We start from the raw sequence: 20971 nt of genomic DNA, 5'->3' as shown, positions 1-20971 counted from the left end.
TTTAGAACAGGAAGAAGTTGAGGCACAGAAAGGGCCAGTAACTTGCCCAGGGTCACATAGCTTCAAGGTGGCAGGACCTGAAGTCAAACTGAGGTCTGTCAAATACCAAGTCCTATGCATTTGGTCATGATATTAAACTGCTCTACAGTACTCTGGCTCCTCCCAGGTTGGGATATTGCCTTGCTGTTTCCAGAGCCTGAAGTCCTGGCCCTGACATACGAGAAATGAAGAACATGAATACCAGATTGAGGGGGATGTTTCTCTAATCTCAGCCTAGGGCTCCTTCTCCCTAAACATATTTAAATAGTAACTATGTTCATATTAAGGGCTCAAGTGATAGAAATTTATCGTGATGGGTGGATGGGACAATATTTCCCTCACACGGAATCACAGGCATTGAATCAGCTATGTAGCACGGAGCATCTATACAGCCTGGGGATAAATTTCTTCCTTAGATACGTCTAAACTTCCTCCCGTCCACAGGCTGCCGGAAGAATCCTAAACCAAAACAGAATGGCCCTTGGCATTAACACTACTACCTCTGGCACATTTCTTCCCACTGGCCGTCTTTCCAGAAAGTCTCCAGCTCCAACCAAATGAAATAAAATGACTGAGGTAGGTCTTGCTCCCTCTCGAGTGTAGCTGCACTGTGGGAGGATTTCTTGCGGTTCCGTAACTCACGCAGCCACAAAGGAGGGATCTGAGGGCGTTTCCTTAGACCTCCCGCCCCTTTCTCCGCCATGCTCATTCAACTCAACGCTTCCAGTGACCAATGTTGACCACCACTTCTTTTTTTAAATGTTTATTTATTTATTTAGGGAGAGAGAGAGAGCACCAAGAAGGGGCAGAGAGAGAGAGAGAATCGCAAGCAGGCTCCATGTGGTCAGTGTGCAGAGCCCAATGTGGGGCTCAATGTCATGAACCATGCGATCATGACCTCAGCCAAAATCAAGAGTTGGGCGCTCAGCTGGCTGAGCCACCCAGGCACCCCTTGATCACCACTTCTAAGTGACTGGTGGTTGTCCCAATTTCTCCTATTTTATTCTACTTCTTGTCTACTTTAATCCCCTTATTAGGAACACCCTAGAAAGGCAGTCCATGCCATGTTGTGCTGAAATACGAACTCGTAAAACTTCAGTCTTTTGTCCCTACTTCTCTCCCTGCAACCTTGAAGAACAAGCCAGATCCCCTTTTCGTGTAACGGTCCTCAGATAAATAAATAAAAAAAAAATGCTGATGACCATGATTTCCTTTAAGCTCTAAGCTCAGCCTCCCCTGTGCCTGACGTTGTTGCTCCTAGGTCCTGAATTCTGCAAGGGAAATCATGGTGTTTACCCTTTTCTGGACACACTCCAGTCTGTCGACACTCAGTATAAGATGGAACTTTACCGCCTCTATGGGCCAGGGACCTGCATCCTGACACCGTGGACCGAACACACGTTTCCAAGGAGTATGGGTTTCTGGTGGGTCTCTTAGAGTGTTCTGGAGGCAATTCCTTCCTGAACAGCTGCTCCGACTAAATCGGGAGGGCTGTGTCCCTGCCAAGTACATGCTGTAAGAGAACAAGCTCACAGAGCCTGCCTGGTGGAAAGGGCTTTTCAGCAAGGTTACTGCCGGCACCGTAACCACAGAAATTCCGGGCCCTGCTTCGCAGAACTGACACCAGTTATCGTGTTCTACAGGGTTTTGGGTTTTTTTTCAACTTGTCTCATCTTGGGAATGGATGTGAGTTAAGAGAAGCCACGTGGCGGGGTGTCTGGGCGGCTCAGTTCGGTTAAGCGTCCGACTGTTGATTTTGGCTCAGGTCATGGTCTCACGGTTTCATGAGTTCCAGCCCCACATCGGGCTCTGTGTACTGACAGCACGGAGCCTGCTGGGGATTCTCTGGTTCCCTCTCTCTCTCTGCCCCTCCCCCGCTTGCACTCTCTCGGTCTCTCTCCAAATAAAGAAACAAAACAAAAAAAAAAAACGAAAAACAAAGAGGAGTCGCGTGGTGCAGGGCACTGCAGTGGGCAGGTAAAAGCATACATTGTCCCCTGGCGCTGGTAAAAGACCCCTCTTGCTGTCGCCTGTCAGTGGTAAGGAGAGTCTATGTTGCGAAGCCCAGAGAATCCGTTTCAAGCAGGGTTTCTCAACCTCAGCACTATGTTGCAATTTGGGCCAGACAATTCTTTGTTGCAAGGGGGTCGGGGGCTGCCCTATGCATAGTTGGAAGCTTCGGCAGCATCTCTGGCCAAAATCCACTGATGTCAGTAGCCCCCCGCCAGTCAGGAGCACCAAACATGCTTTCGGACATCGCCAATTGTCCCCTGGGTTACAAAATTGTCCCCATTTGAGAACTAATGGGTTATGCCCGCACTAGCTCAGTATTTAAGACGTGGAACGAGGCCTAAACTTGAAGGCACTTCCCTGTTCTATTGGTGCTGAAAGAAACAATGACTCCTTGGTGATCGACACAGGCTCCCTGCTCTGGCCACCGAACCAAGGGATCTCAATACTGCAGTACTCCTGACCTCCTAAAACAGAAGCATTTCTGGTCCCCAACTGGACCCTTTATATAGAATCTCTACCAGTGGAGCCCAGGCTCAGGTACTAACAGCTCTCAAGCAGCTCTAGTGTGATCCAGGGTCAAGGGTCGGAACCCCACACCATCCTGCCTCCATTCGTGACCCCGGACCACTCTGGGCGTCTCTGGAGCTGGGTGTGGTTTTGAAGTCTGCCCTGCAGAGTGGCATGCCTGACCCCTCTTTATTGTGGGCGCCAGTCTCAGAGGGCTGGTACACGGAACCTCAACACCGTAGCACCAAGTCCAGCACCTGCAGAGCAAAAGAGGAACACCAAAGGCACAGACAACGTACGCAGCTTGTTCGGCATGGTTAGCACGTTTTAGATTGGGTCAGGGAAGTGCCGACAGGTAATTTAAAAGCCAGAAGGCATATTCAAAATAACAGTCCCGACTGTTCAGCACGAGGCATAATGTACCCAGGAAACAAGTCTTGTCTCCTGTTGCTTAAACAATTATTTATAAACAGTGTGATTAATTTAATTTAATTCATCCCTGGTTTTTCTTCCAGTCGAGGGAGGGCGGCATTCCTTGCGTGGGAGCAGTGTTTAGAGAGCACAGAGATTTCTATTGACTCATTTCTTACGAAATGCTTATCAGGAAGCTGAAAAAATAACTGGAGAAGTTTGTTTAACCAAGATATGAATGATGTTATATATACAATTATAATAACAGCAGTTACACCAGCTTCCGTTTATGGAGCACTTTCTGTGTAAGAGGAGCTGGGCTCAGCTCTGCACATACAGTCTCGTATTTAACCTTAACAAAAGCCCTAGGAGATGGGTTCTCATAGTATTCCCATTTTACAGATGAAGGAACAGAGACCCAGAAATGTCTGGTCACATGTTAACATTTGTATCAATAGCAAATGACAAGTGTCAGGACTAAAACCCAGGTGTGCCAACCCCCCGCACGACAGCCATTATGCTTTTGGTTTCATAACTCAAGTTCACCTCCCTCTAAGTCAGAGGTGGGAACTTTTCCTTGAAAAATGTCTCCGTGGAGGGAATAATGCTTAGGCCTCAGCACTTCGGCCCGAAAGAGGGCATCCTGGAGGGCAGCTTAAGCCACTTGATTACTAAACTTCAGGTTAAGGGGAGCTCTTCTGATGTTGTTATTCTGTTTTCCTGGTGTTCTCTCAACAAGAGCAATGTTTCCTGAGAGGTTGCTTTAGGTTGTGATTGGGAAGGACGAGGGACAGGCCAGCTTCCTGGCTGTGTGAGCAGTGCAGCCAGACAGAAACCCAGGTCTTGGTTTAATGCTCTGTTTGCTGCCATATTGAAATTCTTAGTAAGTTTATCTTTGAACCTACGAAGTCGGAGGGACAACGGAACATGCACCAGTGATATCTGGGGCACTGGCGAGCACAGGCTATAGGTGCATGTGTGTGTCCGCCATAGTTCCTTGCTGCCTCAAAACGTTAATGATACCCCATGAGCACAGGATTCTGGTAGACTCGCCATGCCTAAAGTATGCCTCAGAGCAAATACAAGGTGAACACATCATGTATAGAAAGTGTTTTTCCTGTTTTCCATCGTCTCTTGGTCAGCAACTTCTACAATATGTTTACCAGGGAGTCTTACTGAATTCCCACAGATCACAGGTCCACTAGAATCCTTCGCTCATGCTTCATATCAACACGTGTACGACTGACTAACTGGGAACACAGACAGCCCTGAAGGTCACGGTTTCCATCTGACCAGAACTTGGCAAATGCAGGAGGAAGGCAGTGCTGCTCGAAGAAGGAGGGGGAACCACCAAAAAACCCTCTATCATCTTGTATTTGCCAACCACATCTGCTGAAAATATCAACAGAGAAAGAAAGGATGAGATATGGCCAACTACGGCTCTTTTCCCTTTTAGTCCTTCTTTACTCATCAGTTAGCTGAAGGTAGCGTGTTAGCGGAATGAATGTGTGTACTCTCAAGAAGTGAGGTACAAACACTTGCATGAGTTTTGTGCACTGGCTGGTAAAAACAAAGTCCGTAAGCACCCTTGAATTGTCAAATACGATTTGCATGGTTCGTGTCATTTTGGTGATTCCATACAAGTGAAATGCTCTCATGTTTGCATTTAAAACTGGCTTTGGGTACTATAAATGGTAAATCTTTGCTAACAATTTAAAATTAAATTTTACTTTCCTACTAGAGGACAGGTAAATAGCAAAGAAAATATGCCATGACGAGTTAAGAGAGAAACTGCAGATTAAAAAAAAAAAAAAAAAAAGGCTTTACATATTAATACTTTCAGTGGAAGCCTTATCTGCCTTTGACCAAGGGACCCTGCAAATTATGCAGCTAGCCCTGGTGGAGGCTGCAGGATATGAGGCAAGGTCATCCTCAAACCATCTTCAATTCACCCAGATTCAGTCTGCACTGGCTCAAAACAATGAGCTAACTGTTGAATCCAATTGTAACCTCCGGAGTTCAAGGTAAAGGCCACAAAATGGCTGTTAAATGTCAAACAGCTTTCCAACATTAGCCGAAACCTCTCAGGATCCAAAGTAAGAGCACACCTAAATTATTGGCTCATCCATGGGTAATCTAGACTGCGGTGTGAAAACCTCTGTTTAAAAGGGGAATTCTGGTGTGTTGAGATTGAAAGTTGGGAAGCAGCAGCACAGTGAAAAAAAAACAAGGACTCCGGTTGTGGGATTCATAAATATTTTTTTTTAAGTGGTGAAAACTTATTTGAGTATACCTATTCCAGGTGGTTAACGGGATTTGATAAGAGCGTCCATCCATTCAACGAATAAGGGTATTAACTGAGCAAAGGGCTATACCCTCGGGGAACTTTCGGAAATAAAATAGACATGTTACCTGCCCTTATGTACTGACAGTCCGGCTGGGGGCACAGGTAGTAGATAATTAAACAGCAACTAAATACAAGGATAACTTCTGACCATTGTTATTTATCAAGGAAACAACAAAAAGTAATAGCCCGGAAAAAAAATGCTTTTCTCCTACTGGTTTTTAGTTTTCTTTGCCTCTTTCTCACTTTCTTTTTCTCTCTATCTTCATATTTTCCTCCCCTATTGATTCCCTATTTAAACCTGAATATATTGTGCGTGGAAATGTCAAAGACTTATATGGCGCATCCGTCAGAATTGCCTTATTTATTATTGAGCTTTGGTTGATAACACTTCATAAGTCCGAAGGAAAGCATATGCTGCCTTATTCCAGACAGAAGGCTCACAGAGCTCTAGAGTTGTTTTCTCCAGTAGAACTTTCTACAATAATGAAAGTATTCTATTTATAACATACGGCTACTGAGTGTTTGGAATGTCAATGGTTACCCTATAGGACAACACAGCCCTAGAGATTCCCCAAGTCAACAAAAAACCCCTGTTTATCAGGCAGATTGACGGTGGGTAATGGAGGACAGCAGCCAAGAGCCAAGTCAGACAAACAAGAAGTTCTTTGGGAAGTGCTGGCCGAAATTCTCAGCCTTCTGAGGAGCCAGGTGAGTGTCCCAGCTTTGGGTGAGGTCTGAACCTGGAGAACCAGGGAGTCATCTCAGCCTGGCCTGGGAGCAGAGAAATCCATCCCCAAAGCTAAATTCTGCATGCCATCTCTGCATTGCTAAGCATGCAGTCTTAGCTATTTACCTAACTTATAAATAGTCTGTTCTCATCACATCATTATCTCTCCCCTGAGGACAGAGCTTTGCAGTTAGCAAAGCAATTTCACCTCCATTACCTCGTTTGATTTTCACAATGAGGTAGTGAGACAGGCAGGCCAGGGATTATTGACCCAAGAAGCCAACAATGGAATCCTCAGTGGATTTCATGTAGAGAAAAATTTCTGTTCTAAGGTTACACTCAATGCCACAAATCCTTACTCTGCCTTGGACCATCGAGGGCTACTCTCCATAAAGACAGTCAAACAGAAGAGAAGCGAGCCTGTGGAAAGGGGCAGAAACATTCCCTTACCCCTTGTCAAGCCTCACAACGTGCCAGGCCCTTTACTAGGCTCTCCTCAGAGAGGAGACTCCTCAGGCAGCAGTGAACAGCACTGGCAAGATCCTTGACATTCATCCGACGGAAAGAGAACTCCAGAATCGAACCCCCAATGAACTCCAAATCACATCAGTAGGGCTGGTTCCCATCTCCTGTCCCGGTACGTGGTCACAATCTATAGGATCACACTTTGCCTCCCAAGTGGCCAGAGTCACTTGGCTTGAAAATGGCTGAGCTGAGGCCACTTCAAAAGGAATTTCACTAGTTAACATCACATGAAACTATGACTCTGAAAGGACCGAAGAATTATATGGTATGTGTCATAACCCTGAAGCACAACCAAAGTCAGCATACACTGGGCCATTCCAATCCATGAGGATCAGAGACTGTGGTTCTCAAAGTTTAACACAGGTGAGAATCACCTTGGCAAAAATGTCATTTTCCCCAACGTGCCCCAATTCAGTGAATGGGGCCCAGGAATGTGTGTTTTGACTCCGTTTCCAGGGGATTCTAATGCAAAGCATACAGGAGGAGTCATTTCAGCAAAACGATGTAGCCTTGTTTTCTCTTGCTCACGGCGGAACTAGGGCCCGCAGGTAGATGTCACAGGGATGAAGATTTCAACTCAATGGAAGGAGACCTTTTAGATTCTAGAGCTGCCTAACCATTGAGCAGGCCCTTCAAGTAGCAATCCTCCCACTGCAGGAATTCAAGCAGAGATCGGGGGACCCTCATCAGTGACGACGAGGAAACTGTTGGTTAGGTAGCAATCCCTCCAGCTCCCAGTAAACCTTGCGCACGATCCCGGTGATGTCCACTGTGCTGTGATTATTTGCTCGTGTGTCTCTTTCTTCAGTGAGGCTGTGAGCTCTGTGAGATACCGAGTCTCATTTTTCTTTCTCTACCACCCCCCTACACAGTGCATGGCAAGTCGATGCCCCGTGCACAGTTACAGTGAATCAAACCTAATAACCTACTCGGAACCTAATAACTCACCTTTCAGAGTCTGCAAACCTAGGCTTCTGACGAGTTTCCTGTAGTTTCAAAAGAAAAATCTGGATTTTTTTTTTCTTCTGCTCTCCGCCATGAACCCTTCACAGTATCTTTGACTTCTCCTTTAGGAAAGTATTTAAGTTCCCTTCGATAAAGATCTTACATTTTTATTTTGCACTTTTTTTTTTTTTAAGTAACTTTAGTGACTGCTCCTGTGGATGGTGGTATTTTTCCTGATCCACATTCTAACTGGTGATTTCTAGTATGTAAGAATCGCTGAATGTTGAGTTAGTTATACAGTATCTGGACATCCTTGTGACATGTCTTCATTTTCAGTTTACTGTGGGATTTTCCCACTAAATAACCATATTGTTTATAAATAGCCACAGCTTTGCTCTTTTTCCTAAGTTTTATACTTCTTATTTCTCCTTTCTGTCATTTGGATTTTGTATGCAATGTTGAACAGCACAGGTGATGAGGCAACCTGTCTTGTCCCTGACTTGAGTAGGAATGGAGTCAATGTCTTCTCACTGGGTGATTTCTTCCTTCTCTGCCATTATGTCTGATGGGAGTTTCGTAGAGTGGGCAAAGTGACTCTTGTATAAGACTAAGGCAGACTGGTGGATGGGGAGAACAACTATAGAGCCAAGTTAAAGAAGTGACAAGGAGAGAGAAGCTGGCCCCAAATCCACTAAGAATCAGTTCATACAAATGACAAACCTCTTAGAATCCATTGCCCATACACTGGCATTATGCCTCCTCCTCCTCCTTTTTTTTTTTTTTAATGTTTATTTATTTATTTGAGAGGCGGGGGGAAGGGGAGGAGAGAGGGAGACAGAGAATCCCAGGCAGGCTCCACACTGTCAGTGCAGAGCCCAACACGGGGCTTGATCCCATGAACTGTGAGATCATGACCTGAGCTGAAATCAAGAGTCAAATGTTTAACGGACTGAGCCACCCAGGTGCCCCTATGCCTCTTTCTAATATATGTGGGCATACAAGTTAAAACTGCCCCAAGAAACATATATATGACAATAATTTATGTTTGGAAACTATTTTTAAAAGGCTATGTAACCTACATGTCTAGACAAACTACTTCAGGAGCCAATCAATGGCATTTTCACTTCTATTTTGATCATGAGCTGGATATTCCAAAGAAGATGCTTATCTCACAGAACACCAAACACAACAGCAGACATCTCTGCTACATGGTACATTATTTCATTCAATTTGAGTGGGCAAAGTCCTCTAAGACTGTCTTGCAAAAGCTTATTTTATTTCTTTGGTTGCCCATGTGTTTGTTCAATAACAAAATGTAATACAAGTCAAAGGACTACGTGGCTAGACCTACTATTCCAAACCACTGAGGCAGACTGGCCTGTCTTTAATTCAACCTGGAAAAGCAGAATTCCATTTTCTCAAAAAGACTTTAAGAGAAAAAGGCCCCACAGTTTCAGAGTGTTGTCATGACCTGGCTCTCCCCAGTGTGATTCTTAGGTCGCAGACTAACTCCTCTATACCTTATAGATTCTCAGGAAAGGCAAGATGATTTTCAATTTTGAGTGTTTTAATATTTCATTAGCCTGAAGACAATCATGAAGACTTTGTGTGATCTTGGGCCAGTTAGATACTCTCTTTAAACCCTGGATTTTCTCATTGTTAAAATCACGATAATTACAATAGCAGCCTACTCGGTTGTTGTAAAAAATTAAATGCAGTAATGCATTCAAAGTTCTTAAATTCAGTAACTGGCACATTTTTTTTTGAGTTATGCTCGGCATCATAATCGTTACTAATAACACAGAATGACATGAATTTGTCAATGGATGCTTTGTGTGAGGAAATGAAGTTGCACTTATCAAATTCCAATTTTTATTTTATTTTATTTTTAACTAATCTCCTACTCAACATGGGACTCGAAACTCAATGACCCTAAGATCAAGAGTCATGTGCTCTTTGGACTGAGCCAGCCAGGCACCCCTGAAATTCCAAATTTTAAACATGCAGCAGGAGGTTCAGGCATCATCTACATTTCTGTGATTTACATGTTGTCACTATGATTAGATTTTGCATTTATTTAAAAAAAAAATTTTAATATTTATTTATTTTTGAGACAGAGAGAGACACAGCATGAATGGGGGGAGGGTCAGAGAGAGAGGGAGACACAGAATCTGAAGCAGGCTCCAGGCTCTGAGCTGTCAGCACAGAGCCTGATGCGGGGCTTGAACTCATGACCATGAGAGAGGGAGACACAGAATCTGAAACAGGCTCCAGGCTCCGAGCTGTCAGCACAGAGCCCGATGCGGGGCTCGAACTCACGGACCGCGAGATCATGACCTGAGCCGAAGTCGGATGCTCAACCGACTGAGCCACCCAGGCGCCCCAATTTTGCATTTATTTTAGATCGAACTCCATATTTTCAATATCAGCTGATGGGTTTTTCTTTCTTAAAGCTTCCCATCTGTCGCTTATATGTTAGTTCTCCTTGAGGGCCACAGAAAGTGTCCAGATTTAGTAACATGGTAGATGACAGTTGTACTTTTGGAGACAGAGGAGACTCAGGAAGTCTGGGGTGGGCAGGTGGGCAGGTATATAGGAGAGTTCTGTTTAAGGGACATTAAATGTGAGATTCCTGAGAGGCACCTATGTGAGGCTGTCAAGGAAGTAAATTGGATTTTGTGGTCTGGAGCTCAGAAGACAGCTCTGATCTAGAGCTACTAATTAAAAAGAGATTAATGGCACAAAGATGGTATTTAAAGCTATGGATGGTCAAATCACATTTAAAGCGAGAATGTCATTTGAGAAGACAGTGAAGAACCGAGCCCTGAAGAACTCTAACATTTAGAGGCCAGATAGAGAAGGAAGAACCTATAAAAGATACTAAGAAAGAGTTGCTGGTGAGTCAGGAGGCAAAGCAGGGAAGTATACTGTCCGGGAAAATTAATGTCAAAAATATTTCAAGAAGGAAGACAGGTTAACTGCAAGAGGCCAAATAAATAGCGCTTTTGAACTTTGGAACTTTTATATGACAAAAGTCAACCAAAGTTCAAAAGCAAGCGGAAGAGAAGGGAAAGTGTTTGCAAACTATGTAACAAGGATTAACATTTAGATGGTAATAAAGAACGTTCAGAAATTCATAAGAAAAATACAACAAAGTTGTCACACAAAGCACGATGTATGTGAAAATGCAGTTCACATAAGGATAAATATTTGTCAACAACTTTGAAATTAGTCAGCAATTAACTTAGAAGAGGTTCAACCTATCAAACCACCTGGAAAATGCAAATTCAGTGAAAGAACATTTCTGTAATCAGCAAAATAGTAAAAGACGAGTAATGTACAGTGTTGGTGAAGGGAAGGAGTAGAGGCTACTCTCAGACGCTGCTGATGAGACTACAAATCTCTACGGCATTCTAGAAGGTCAACCTTAAAGTAAACCTAACATTTGTAAATGCACATCTACATCAATAGAGCAATTTTATTTTGGGTAGATATCTAAAAGGAATCCATATGCACAAAGAAATGTGCTCAAGGGCATTAAAAACAGTACAGTTAGATACAGCAAAAGAATGGAAACATCTACATATCCAATAATGGGAAATAAGTCAATTTTAGTGTGTATTTTTAGTACAGAAGCCTACGGAACAGTTAAAAAGAATGATTTAGATCTAAATGTTCTGAGATGCAAGGATCTCTAAAATACATTCTTAAGGGATAGAAAGCAAGGTGCAAAAAAGTACATATAAAATGACCCCATTTATGTAAAATAAAAGTGATAAGAAAGTGGTACAGTTTCATACTTTTGCATGTGGCTGTTCAATTTTCCCGACGCCATTTGTTGAAGACACGGTCTTTTCCCCACTGTATATTCATTCCTCCTTTGTTGAAGATAAACCCAAAATGGAGTAAAGACCTAAACGTGACACCTGAAACCATAAAAGTCCTTGAAGAGAGCACAGGCAGTAAATTTCTCTGACACTGGCCATAGCAACATTTTTCCAGATATGTCTCCTGAGGCAAGGGAAATAAAAGCAAAAATACACTATTGGGACTAAATCAAAATACAAAGTTACTGCCCAGTGAAAGAAACCACCAAAAAACCTAAAAGGCAACCTACTGAATGGGAGAAGATATTGGCAACTGACATATCCAATAAAGGGTGAGTATACAAAATCCATAAAGCACTGATGCAACGCAACACCCAAAAGACAAACGATCCAATTAAAAAATTGGCAGAAGACACGAACAGACATCTCTCCAAAGAAGACATTCAGATGACCAACAGACACATGAAACGATGTTCATCATCACTTACAATCAGGGAAATGCAAATCAAAACTACAATGAGCTATCACGCCTGTCAGAATGGCTAAAATAAAAAAAAAAAACACACAAGAGACAGCAAGTGTTGGTGAGGATGTAAAGAAAAAGGAACCCTCGTGTGCACTGTTGGTGGGAATGCAAACTGGTGCGGCCACTTTGGAAAATAGTATGGAGGTTGCTCAAAAAATTAAAAACAGAACTCCCCCTACCCGATGATCCAGTAATTGCACTACGGGGTATTTACCCCCAAAATACAAAAACACTAATTCAAAGGGATCCACGCACCCTTACATTTACTGAAACATTATTTACAATAGCCAAACTATGGAAGCAGTCCAAGTATCCATCAATAGATGCATGGATAAAGAAGAAATGGTATGTATACTGGAATATTATTCAGCCATAAAAAAGAATGAAATCTTGCCATTTGCAATGACACGGCTGGAACTAGAGAGTACAATGCTAAGCGAAATCAGTCAGAGAAAGACAAATACCCTAAGATCTCCCTTATATGTGGACTTTAAGAAACAGGGCAAATGAGCAAAGGGAAAAACAAAGAGAGAGACAAACCAAGAAACGGACTGTTAACTATGGAGAACAAGCTGATGGTTACCAGAGGGGAGGGTGGCGGGTGGGGATGTGGATAGGGGATGGAGATTAGGGAGTGCACTTATCATGATGAAAAAGAATAAAATAAAAAAGTAAAGTAAGATAAAATAAAATAAAAAAAGGGGAGGAATCTATGAATTTGTATGTTTTATGCAGGTTTGTAAATGCATTTAAAAAATCACTGGGTTAGTTTCAATTGTCTTTGAGGTGAAGGATAAAACCAGGACAAAAGCCGATTGTACTTTTGATTATTTAGGTTTTATACTTCTTGAGTCCATCGGAATTTGTTGGTGTCCTGCTTATAGGATTTTTAAGAAAAACATAACTTTTTCCTAAGGCGTATTGATACAATTGATCTAGAGAACTCACTGCACGATGTATGAATTTATTCATCAAGAGTTTAAGTTCCTAGTGTATGTCGGGCAGCATATTGGGTATTTGGTACGGACCAGTGAACAATACAGGCAGTATTCCTGTCCTTAGCAAGCTGGGGGCTCAAAGCAAGCTGGGGAGCAGTGGGTTCCAACAGTCGTCTCTGCATAGGCTTCCCCGCTCTTAGAAGATTCCTCACCCCCACAGAGGAGTATCTCAGACCAGTTTCCTGCAGTTTTCATTACCTCACTAAGAAATCATCCACCAGCCACCTCTAAACTGTCATCTCTGTTTTACAACCACACGGCAGGTTTCCAAATGCGGCAGGGACGAAACACCGTTATCAGTCAGGTGGGTTTCTTGGGCTGTCCTGGAAAAGCCACCCCCCCCCCCACCCAGTCATAAACAACTGACACAAATCCAACTGCTAGAACATACAAGTGTAAGTCGCTGGGTGCCTGTACGGAGGCAGCTGCTGACTTAAATAGCTTTTAGGCGCCCCCCACAGAAGTTCCTGTACGCACACTTTACTACATGGTTGGATTCTTCCCATGACACTCGCTCAAGGCATAATAATCAGGGAAGAAGGTGAGCCTACAGGCGCAGCCTTTGAGGCTCTTGGAGCAGCTGGCATCACCATGCTAGGCTTTCACTACAAGTCAGACCACACTCGTAGCAGGAAATTGAATTCAGGCTTCTGAGCAGTCTCGGAGGCGAAGTGCTTATATTTCACTTGCAATCCCTATTTTGCTTTCTTCTTTTCTTACACATGCAAATGAAAGTTCCTCAGTTTTTGGTTGCCAGGACAGCTGAATACTGTCATCAGAAAAAATTAAATGCTTGTGTCAAAGAAGGAGCTGCTTTTTTAGAAATTCCTATGCATCTTGGGGCAAAGGAAAGCGAACGCCGTTGACAATTCATTCGTCTTTGCCATAGGATGAATGTACTTTTACATACGGTTTTTCATGGCTGAGAAAAACTCTAGCCCGGGGGAGCCAGAAAATTTTCAGGGTTTAGAAGCATCATGACTAGTCACTGAACATTCAACTCCACAGTGACCCCCATCTCCATCAACCTACGCGACCTTGGGTAAACCACTTGACCTTCCCATGCTCTTTCACGTGCCATTTCCTTCCTCATGCTGTTCTATCTGCTAGAATGACTTCCTTGATTTCTCCCCCAAGTCTCCAATTCTTAAAAAATGCTGTCCTCTGAAGCTTTTCCTGATTTTCTTAAGCCAAATCAGCTTCTTTCCTCCTCAAATCCCCCTTCTAGATTATCTCCACCTCCATTACATCAGTTATCACATGGTGTTACTGTTGCATATTTATCCTTCTATTTATTTTGTTTATCACGTTACTTTGTGGCCATCTTAGGATATCAAGCAATATGTTACTACTAGTGCTCCTACTGACATTAATAATATTGTTAGTAATATCATGAGTGCTTACTATGTGTCAGTCCCCATATGAATACATTATTTCTAATTGTCACAATGGCCCTATGAAGTGGATATTATGATTATTACTATGTTTTTATAGTGGAGTAAAATAAAACCAAGGGAGATTATACAAATGATTAGTAGTGGCATTGAGTCAAAATAAAGTCTATTTTACTTTAAATCCCATGCTGCTAACCACGGCTGTAAAACACTACCTAATAAATAACAGTAGGTAATATTTACTAACTGCTCACTAGGTATCAGGCTCTATACTATGTGATCCACACACATCAGCTAATTTGATCTTCATAAAAACCCCGTGATGTAGATGTTGTGAATATGATCTCATTTTTTTTTTTTAAATGAAACGAAATTTCACAACGTTTAAATGACTTGCCCAAGGTCAGAGAACTGTGGAGAGTGAATCTGAACACAGGCCAGTCTCTCCCAGAGCCTGAGTCCTTACCCACTATTCTACTTCATGACCAGATGGTAGAATTTTCTTTAATCCTTATAAACATTGCCCAGGTTTTTAAGAAGAATCCTTCTGGAAACAAAAAACTGGAGAGGTAGCCCTTCCGAGTCACGCAAGCCGACAAAATCTATCGAGCCCCTGACACTCACCTTAGCACATGTGTGGATCCATTAATGGTTGTGGTTGAACAGGGCACAGCCTGGCCCAGAATGGAGGGTCTTCGGTAGCGCTCATCATCACAGCAGAGGATGATGAGGAAGGCACGTCTAAAAGACTTATTCAAGAAGGCGTAGAGAAAGGGGTTCAACCCAGAATTGATGTAGCCGAGCCAGAGGAAAGCGGTCCACACCTGCCCGGGAACAGTGTAGTCTATGAATGGATCCACAATATTGGTGACAAAGAATGGAGCCCAGCAGAGGCAGAAACAACCCATGATGATGCACAGGGTCTTGGCGGCTTTGGTCTCTGTCCTCATGCGATGAGTGCTGTGCTGGTCGGCCGGCTGGGGCCTGCCCTCTGAGGGGGCCCCTGCCCGTTGTAACATCTGGATCTGGTGGGCATGTTCCTTCGCTGTGACATAGATGCGATAATAGGCCAGCACCATGAGGAGAAACGGGATGTAGAAGGCCACCACAGAGCAGGTGATGGCATAGGGCTTGTTGACCATGAAGATACAATACGTAGAGTTAGAGTTCTGGTTGAACTTCCTTTTTTCTATCTGAGAGTTGGAGAGAGAGAATAATGAGGGAAGAAGGGAGAAAAGGGAAGGAAAAGTGAAGAGAAAGAAGCAGGAGGGGAAAGAGGAAAATTGTAAGAAAAGAAAAAAAGATGGAAAAGAAGAGAAAACGAGGAATTGGAAGGGAGAGAGAAAAGGAGGGGAACAGAGAAGGGCAGAGAAGGAAGAGGAAAATACAAGAGGAAAAGGAGGAGGGAAAAAGAGAAGGTTTATCAGCAAAATTCTCTTTTTCTTATTAGCCTATAGCACCTAGAATCACAATGATAGAAGAGAAACATGATTGCATCCCGGGGCGCAGAGGCATTGTCTGAGCACCAGGGGCTGAAGGCTCCAGGGAAGAGCGGAAATAAGACAGAGACAAAATCATCCTTCATTCCCTTTACCCAGCCGATAGCAGAGTTAGCCTCTCCCTTTCTCTTCTGTCTGCACACAATATATCTGGTAGAAAAGGGCTTTGAACTCAGGCTCATCTTCCTCAGGCTGTCCTTACATCTCGGCATTTCCCATATAAAATTTAGAATTAGCTTATCAATCTCCATACAAATCTTTGAGGATTTTGACTGGTGTCAGAGTAGAATGACTGAGGGAAATGGACTTCTTTCCCATGGTCAGCTTTCCAATTCACAAACATGGTAAGTCTTTCCATTACTTACATCTTTTGAAATTTATTTCAGTAATATTTTACAATGTTTTTGTGTGTAAATGTCTTGCATGTCTTTTGTCAGATTTATTCCTAAGTATCTGACTGTTAGTCTATTGCAAATGGTACCACGTTAAAGTCCTTAATCTTAATTGTTTGTTGCTAGTATGTAGAATTCAGTGAAGACTTTTTTTGTATGGCTCTGTATCTAGTAACTTTGTTAAACTCGTTATTAATATTTCATTTCTAGATTCTTAGGGATTTTCTCCATAAGTACCCATGTGACCTGCAAATAATAAAAATTTCATTTCTTCCTTTCCAATCTTAACACCACTTTTCTTGCATTATTGACCTTGATAAGACCTCCAGCGTAATTTTCAATAGAATTAGGTAATAGTGGATGCCATTTCACACTCCCAGTTTTAGGAAGGCAGTTTCAATTTTTTACTATTAAGTATGATACTTGCTAGAAGTGTTTTATGGATGCTCGCTTCTATTTTCAGTTTGATGACAATTTTTTTAAATCATGAACAGATACTGAATTTTGTCAATGAATTTCTGGCAATAAAGAGATGATCACGTGGGCTTTCCTTCTCTCTTGTATTAATATGGTGAATTACAGCGATTGTGTTACATTCCTGGGATAAACTTCACTTGTATTAGGTACAATGACAGACTGGATCTCTTTAAAAGGTTGAAAGTCTTTTCTCCCTACTATAAACTCTGTCTGCTGACAGCTCTGAGTTCTCAGCCTTGTCTAGGAATAGCCCTTGGCTGAAAAGAGCTGTATAATCCAATGACACTTCCTGCCTGAGGTCAGCCTGTATACAGTGTGAATATACACACGAACAAACGTATGGATAACAATTATATATGATACACACATAACCAATTTTATCTGGGTGCACATTTAGTGTCGTGTCTCCTGGTATATTCTAAGGTTATAGTAGAACTCCCTATTGAATTGACATTTTTCTTATAACGAAATCTCTTTATCTCAGGTAAGATGACGTGCCTTAGATTTATTTCATCACAGCTACACCACCTTTCTTTTGATTAGTATTTGCGTATTATAGTTTTCCATTATTTTATATCAACCTACTGTCACCTTACATTTCATGGGCCTCTCTTACAGGCAGCATATACTATGTATTGATTGGTTGATGAAAATATTCGGACCAGAACTTGCAGGAACCGAACTCTGTATTCCTCCCAGGGGCAAAGATATTCAGTATTTGCTAATTTAGTATTTGTGGCAACTTTATAGAACCTAATTACTGTGAATGATGAGAATCAACTGTACCTGTACTATGAACATGCGGGTTGTGTTAGCGTCTCCCTAGGCCAATTCAATGTGTAGATGAGTGGAAAGATATGAAATGCAATCACGGCACCATGGAGCGAATACGAGGCATGTTCATAGCAAGCAGGTGCCCCCATTCCCCAGCTGCGGGAGGTAAATGGGGGATGCCCCCCTCTCACTCTTGAAATGAACAGCGGTTCTCTAGATTCTTTCCCTTAGAAATTCTATATCCGAAGGTAAGAGTGCGGCACCCTCTTTTAAAAGTTCTGATTCACAGAAGTTTATGCTTCCAAAGGTCTTCTCCATTAAGGGAGGAAGTTTAGCACAGAGATCAAGAGCACGGACTCTGGAGTGCAGGAAGCTTGAACTTAGCTAGAGTCACCACTACTCCCTGCCAATCTGACGTTAGCTAATAACTGCACCTGTCTGATGCTCAGTTTCCTGAGGACAATGATAGGATCGACTTAATAGCACTGTCGTGAGGCTTGTGAGAGGTTCACAGTAATAACGATTAAGTGAACACGGGGCTCGGCAAACAGTAAGCGTTCAACATTTGTTGGCCGTTGTTACTACTCTACTGGTTGTTGGAAACTTGAATTTCATTTCCCTTGAGATTGGCAAGGCTGAAAGTTTGAGAGAAGAAGGATAGGATTCAAGAAAATATCCATACAGTCTCCCTTGTATGAATCCCCTTTTACTTCTCCACTCCTTTGTCCCCAGCATTTCTTTCGGAAGCCCAAGGAACTCTTGTTCTGACATACCACATGCAAATCCTGGCCCAGCCTTGGCTTGGATATCCTTTCCTGGACAAAGAACAAGGCAAGATTAGGGGCTAGGGACGTGGTGGAGAGAAGAACAAGCAGCTTCAACTCTAACTGGTCTTGTGGGGCTGGAGCTTGCTCTCGATCTTTCCTCTCCAGTCCCCTTCCTACCTCAACACGGTCCTGGACCGAAGGTTAGAGTGACCGCCTGACAAGTTCCTTAGGGAACATGTATCGCTGCTAGTGAACACGCACCATAACTTTTGATCCTCGTTGCGAGTTTGGCACTAGGAGCATACTGGGTCAGAGCTGGAAATCTCTGGAAGATCATCCGGACAGGGGCTGGCAAATGCCTGGTTCGTGTGCCACACTCTGCTCTCCTACTCTCTGGGAGACACTCCCCCACTGAAGACCAATGCACCTTCTCACTGCAGTCCTTCAAGGTCAGGGACAGAGCTGGACTCAGGGTCCAGTTCTCTCGACTCCTGACCCAGGCTTCTCTTCATTCTCTGGAAGCCTCTGCCCACATGACATGTTTTCTGCTGGTCACTGGCAGCCATGAAATGGGACGAAGGCCTCTTGGGGCACATCACATGTCTCAGGCTCTCTGGTCTGAACACCAAGCTTTGAGTACCCGTTGTGCTATCTGACCAGGCATGTTACTTTATTTACCTTTTTGAGCCTGGTATTTCTCATCTGGATGAGATGACGGAAGGATGTCATTAGGATTCTATGTTAAAGTCTGAGCATATTTTCTGGCATCCAATAAATATTCGAAAATGTTAGCTTGCCTTTTTTTGTTGTTGTCACTTAGATCACGATCAGAATCTTTCTGGGATGCCTGGGTGGCTCAGTTGGTTGAGCGCCCGACTCTTGGTTTCGGCTCAGGTCACGATCTCATGATTTGTGTGACTGAGCCTGGCATCAGGTTCTATGTGGACAGTGCAGAGCCTGCTTGAGATTCTCTCTCTCTCTGCCCCTCCCCAATGCATGCGTGCGTGCGTGTGCTCTCCCTCTCTCTCCCTCCTCAAAATCAATAAACATGTACATATATAAAAAAAAGAATCTTTCTTAGAATATCCACCCAACCTGATATTGTTTATTTATTTAGAATCTCAGGCAAATAAAGTAAATCAGACAGTAAAACAGCAGGCACTCTCTGCATAGGTACTCACCAGATCAATTATGCCAATATTATTCCAGCCTTGCATTATAGGGAGAAAAGAGATAAACGTGGGGATGACCCAGCAGCCTCCCAGCATTAACGCAATGCGCAGAGGGGTCATCTTGTTCCTATAGACCAGAGGCTGGCAGCAGATGGCATAATACCTGGAGAGAGAATAGAAGGTGTGGGTGCCATGGGAAAGGAAGAACGAGAGGGAAAAGGAGGGAAGAATAATTGAAGAGAAAGAAGAGGAGAGAAGGAGTAGAGAGGAGAAGGGGGACAAGAAGACGAAACATCGGGAAAGTGGGAAATTAGAGGGGCAAGTAGAGCATAAAATAAGAAAGAAAAGAGAAAATAATGGGAAAAAAAGAGGAAGTGGGTAGTAGAGAAAGGGAAGATGCAATGAGAAAAGAACAGAGGAACGAAAAAGGCAATTACACAATGAGATGTGGTATCGCCCCATGAGTTTCTGCTAGCAAAAATATAAACTTCAGATCACATCTGAGAGTCACTATCTGGAGTTGGCCCCACATCCCTCTTCCTCTCCCCGTATATGAAAAGCCTGACACTCCCTCACCTGACGGTCTGCTCTTTCTCAGGCGTGCTTCCGAAACTTACCTTCGTGCCTGGGCATTTCGGAAGATTCTGTCCAGCCCTCTGGACTGTAGTGCCCAAGGCAACTGTAGCGTCTTCGATAACAAGGTGACGTCTCCCAGGCTTGGCCCTACATCTGAGCTCTAAGAACTGTATCTCAGATTTGTCCCCATACTCTGAATTACCTGGCTATCTTGCAGTGAAATTCTAAGTCAGTGTTCCAGAGATCCCACTCCTCCCCTACATCAGACGCACCTGAGGAGGCCCATTTAATGCAAATTCCAAGCATCTCCTGCATCACAGTCTGTTGACGAGGGAGTTTGCCTCCTTCCATATGACAAATGGAAGTCGTAACTGCTGTTTGCTAAAAACGTCCAGCCCTTCTGGGCACATGAGCTTCCTGGCTTCCTTGTGGTTGGCTGAGGCCAAGTGATTGGTCTGGTCAAGGAGTTGGAAACAGAACTGACGTGCATTACCTCTGGACCAGCCCATTTAAGTGTTTCTCTGATGCCCAGAAGGTAAAAGTTCAAATTTTCCCTACTCCATCATCTCCTACCTACTGGTGGACACCACGTCGCCCCTATTTAGCAGGGTCTGCTCTTCCTCATGGAACTCACTGCTCATGGCTTTTTGAGTCCATATTCTGCCAATGTACTAGCCTCCTTCTTTCCTCCGGACAGAGATGCAACCTACTCTACTCTGATCTGGGCTCTAACTCCCAGACTGCTTCTTGCATGCTATTCCAGTCTTGGAAATCACCACTTCCACACCCAGGCAACTGTGGGAATTTGACAAGAGGCACAATACCCCAGTAGGTCTATCGGCTATTTGTCTTTGGAAGAGTCACAGAATAAGCGCAAACAGAAAGCCTGGGGGCTAAGCCTGTTCTTTAAGGTTTGATACCATTTAACGATGAGACACCCCCTTATACCCCTCATTTTATGCAATTTGCTTTAATTTTTCCCACCTCTTCTTTTCTTTTCTTAATTCAAAGCCTAACTAACGTAACAATGGCTATATTCTTTGAAGAGGTGGTGG

At 43.3% G+C, this 20971-nt stretch overlaps 1 protein-coding gene across 1 annotated transcript in view; it reads right to left on the bottom strand.

Moving 5' to 3' along the window:
* Positions 1–20971, bottom strand: part of HTR4 (5-hydroxytryptamine receptor 4) — a 49935-nt gene that overhangs the window by 9648 nt on the left and 19316 nt on the right. The window contains exons 3-5 of the mRNA XM_015542691.2: positions 19350–19503; positions 18175–18216; positions 14884–15452 (exon numbers count right to left, since the gene is read on the bottom strand). Of these exons, the coding sequence (XP_015398177.2) occupies positions 14884–15452; positions 18175–18216; positions 19350–19503 (765 nt within the window). The remainder of the gene's footprint in view (positions 1–14883; positions 15453–18174; positions 18217–19349; positions 19504–20971) is intronic.

The sequence above is a fragment of the Panthera tigris genome, chromosome A1 (assembly GCF_018350195.1).
Source record: "Panthera tigris isolate Pti1 chromosome A1, P.tigris_Pti1_mat1.1, whole genome shotgun sequence".
Classification (NCBI taxonomy): Eukaryota; Metazoa; Chordata; class Mammalia; order Carnivora; family Felidae; genus Panthera; species Panthera tigris.
The sequence above is the reverse complement of the archived record's forward strand: the minus strand, read 5'-3'. Positions and strand labels throughout refer to the sequence as shown.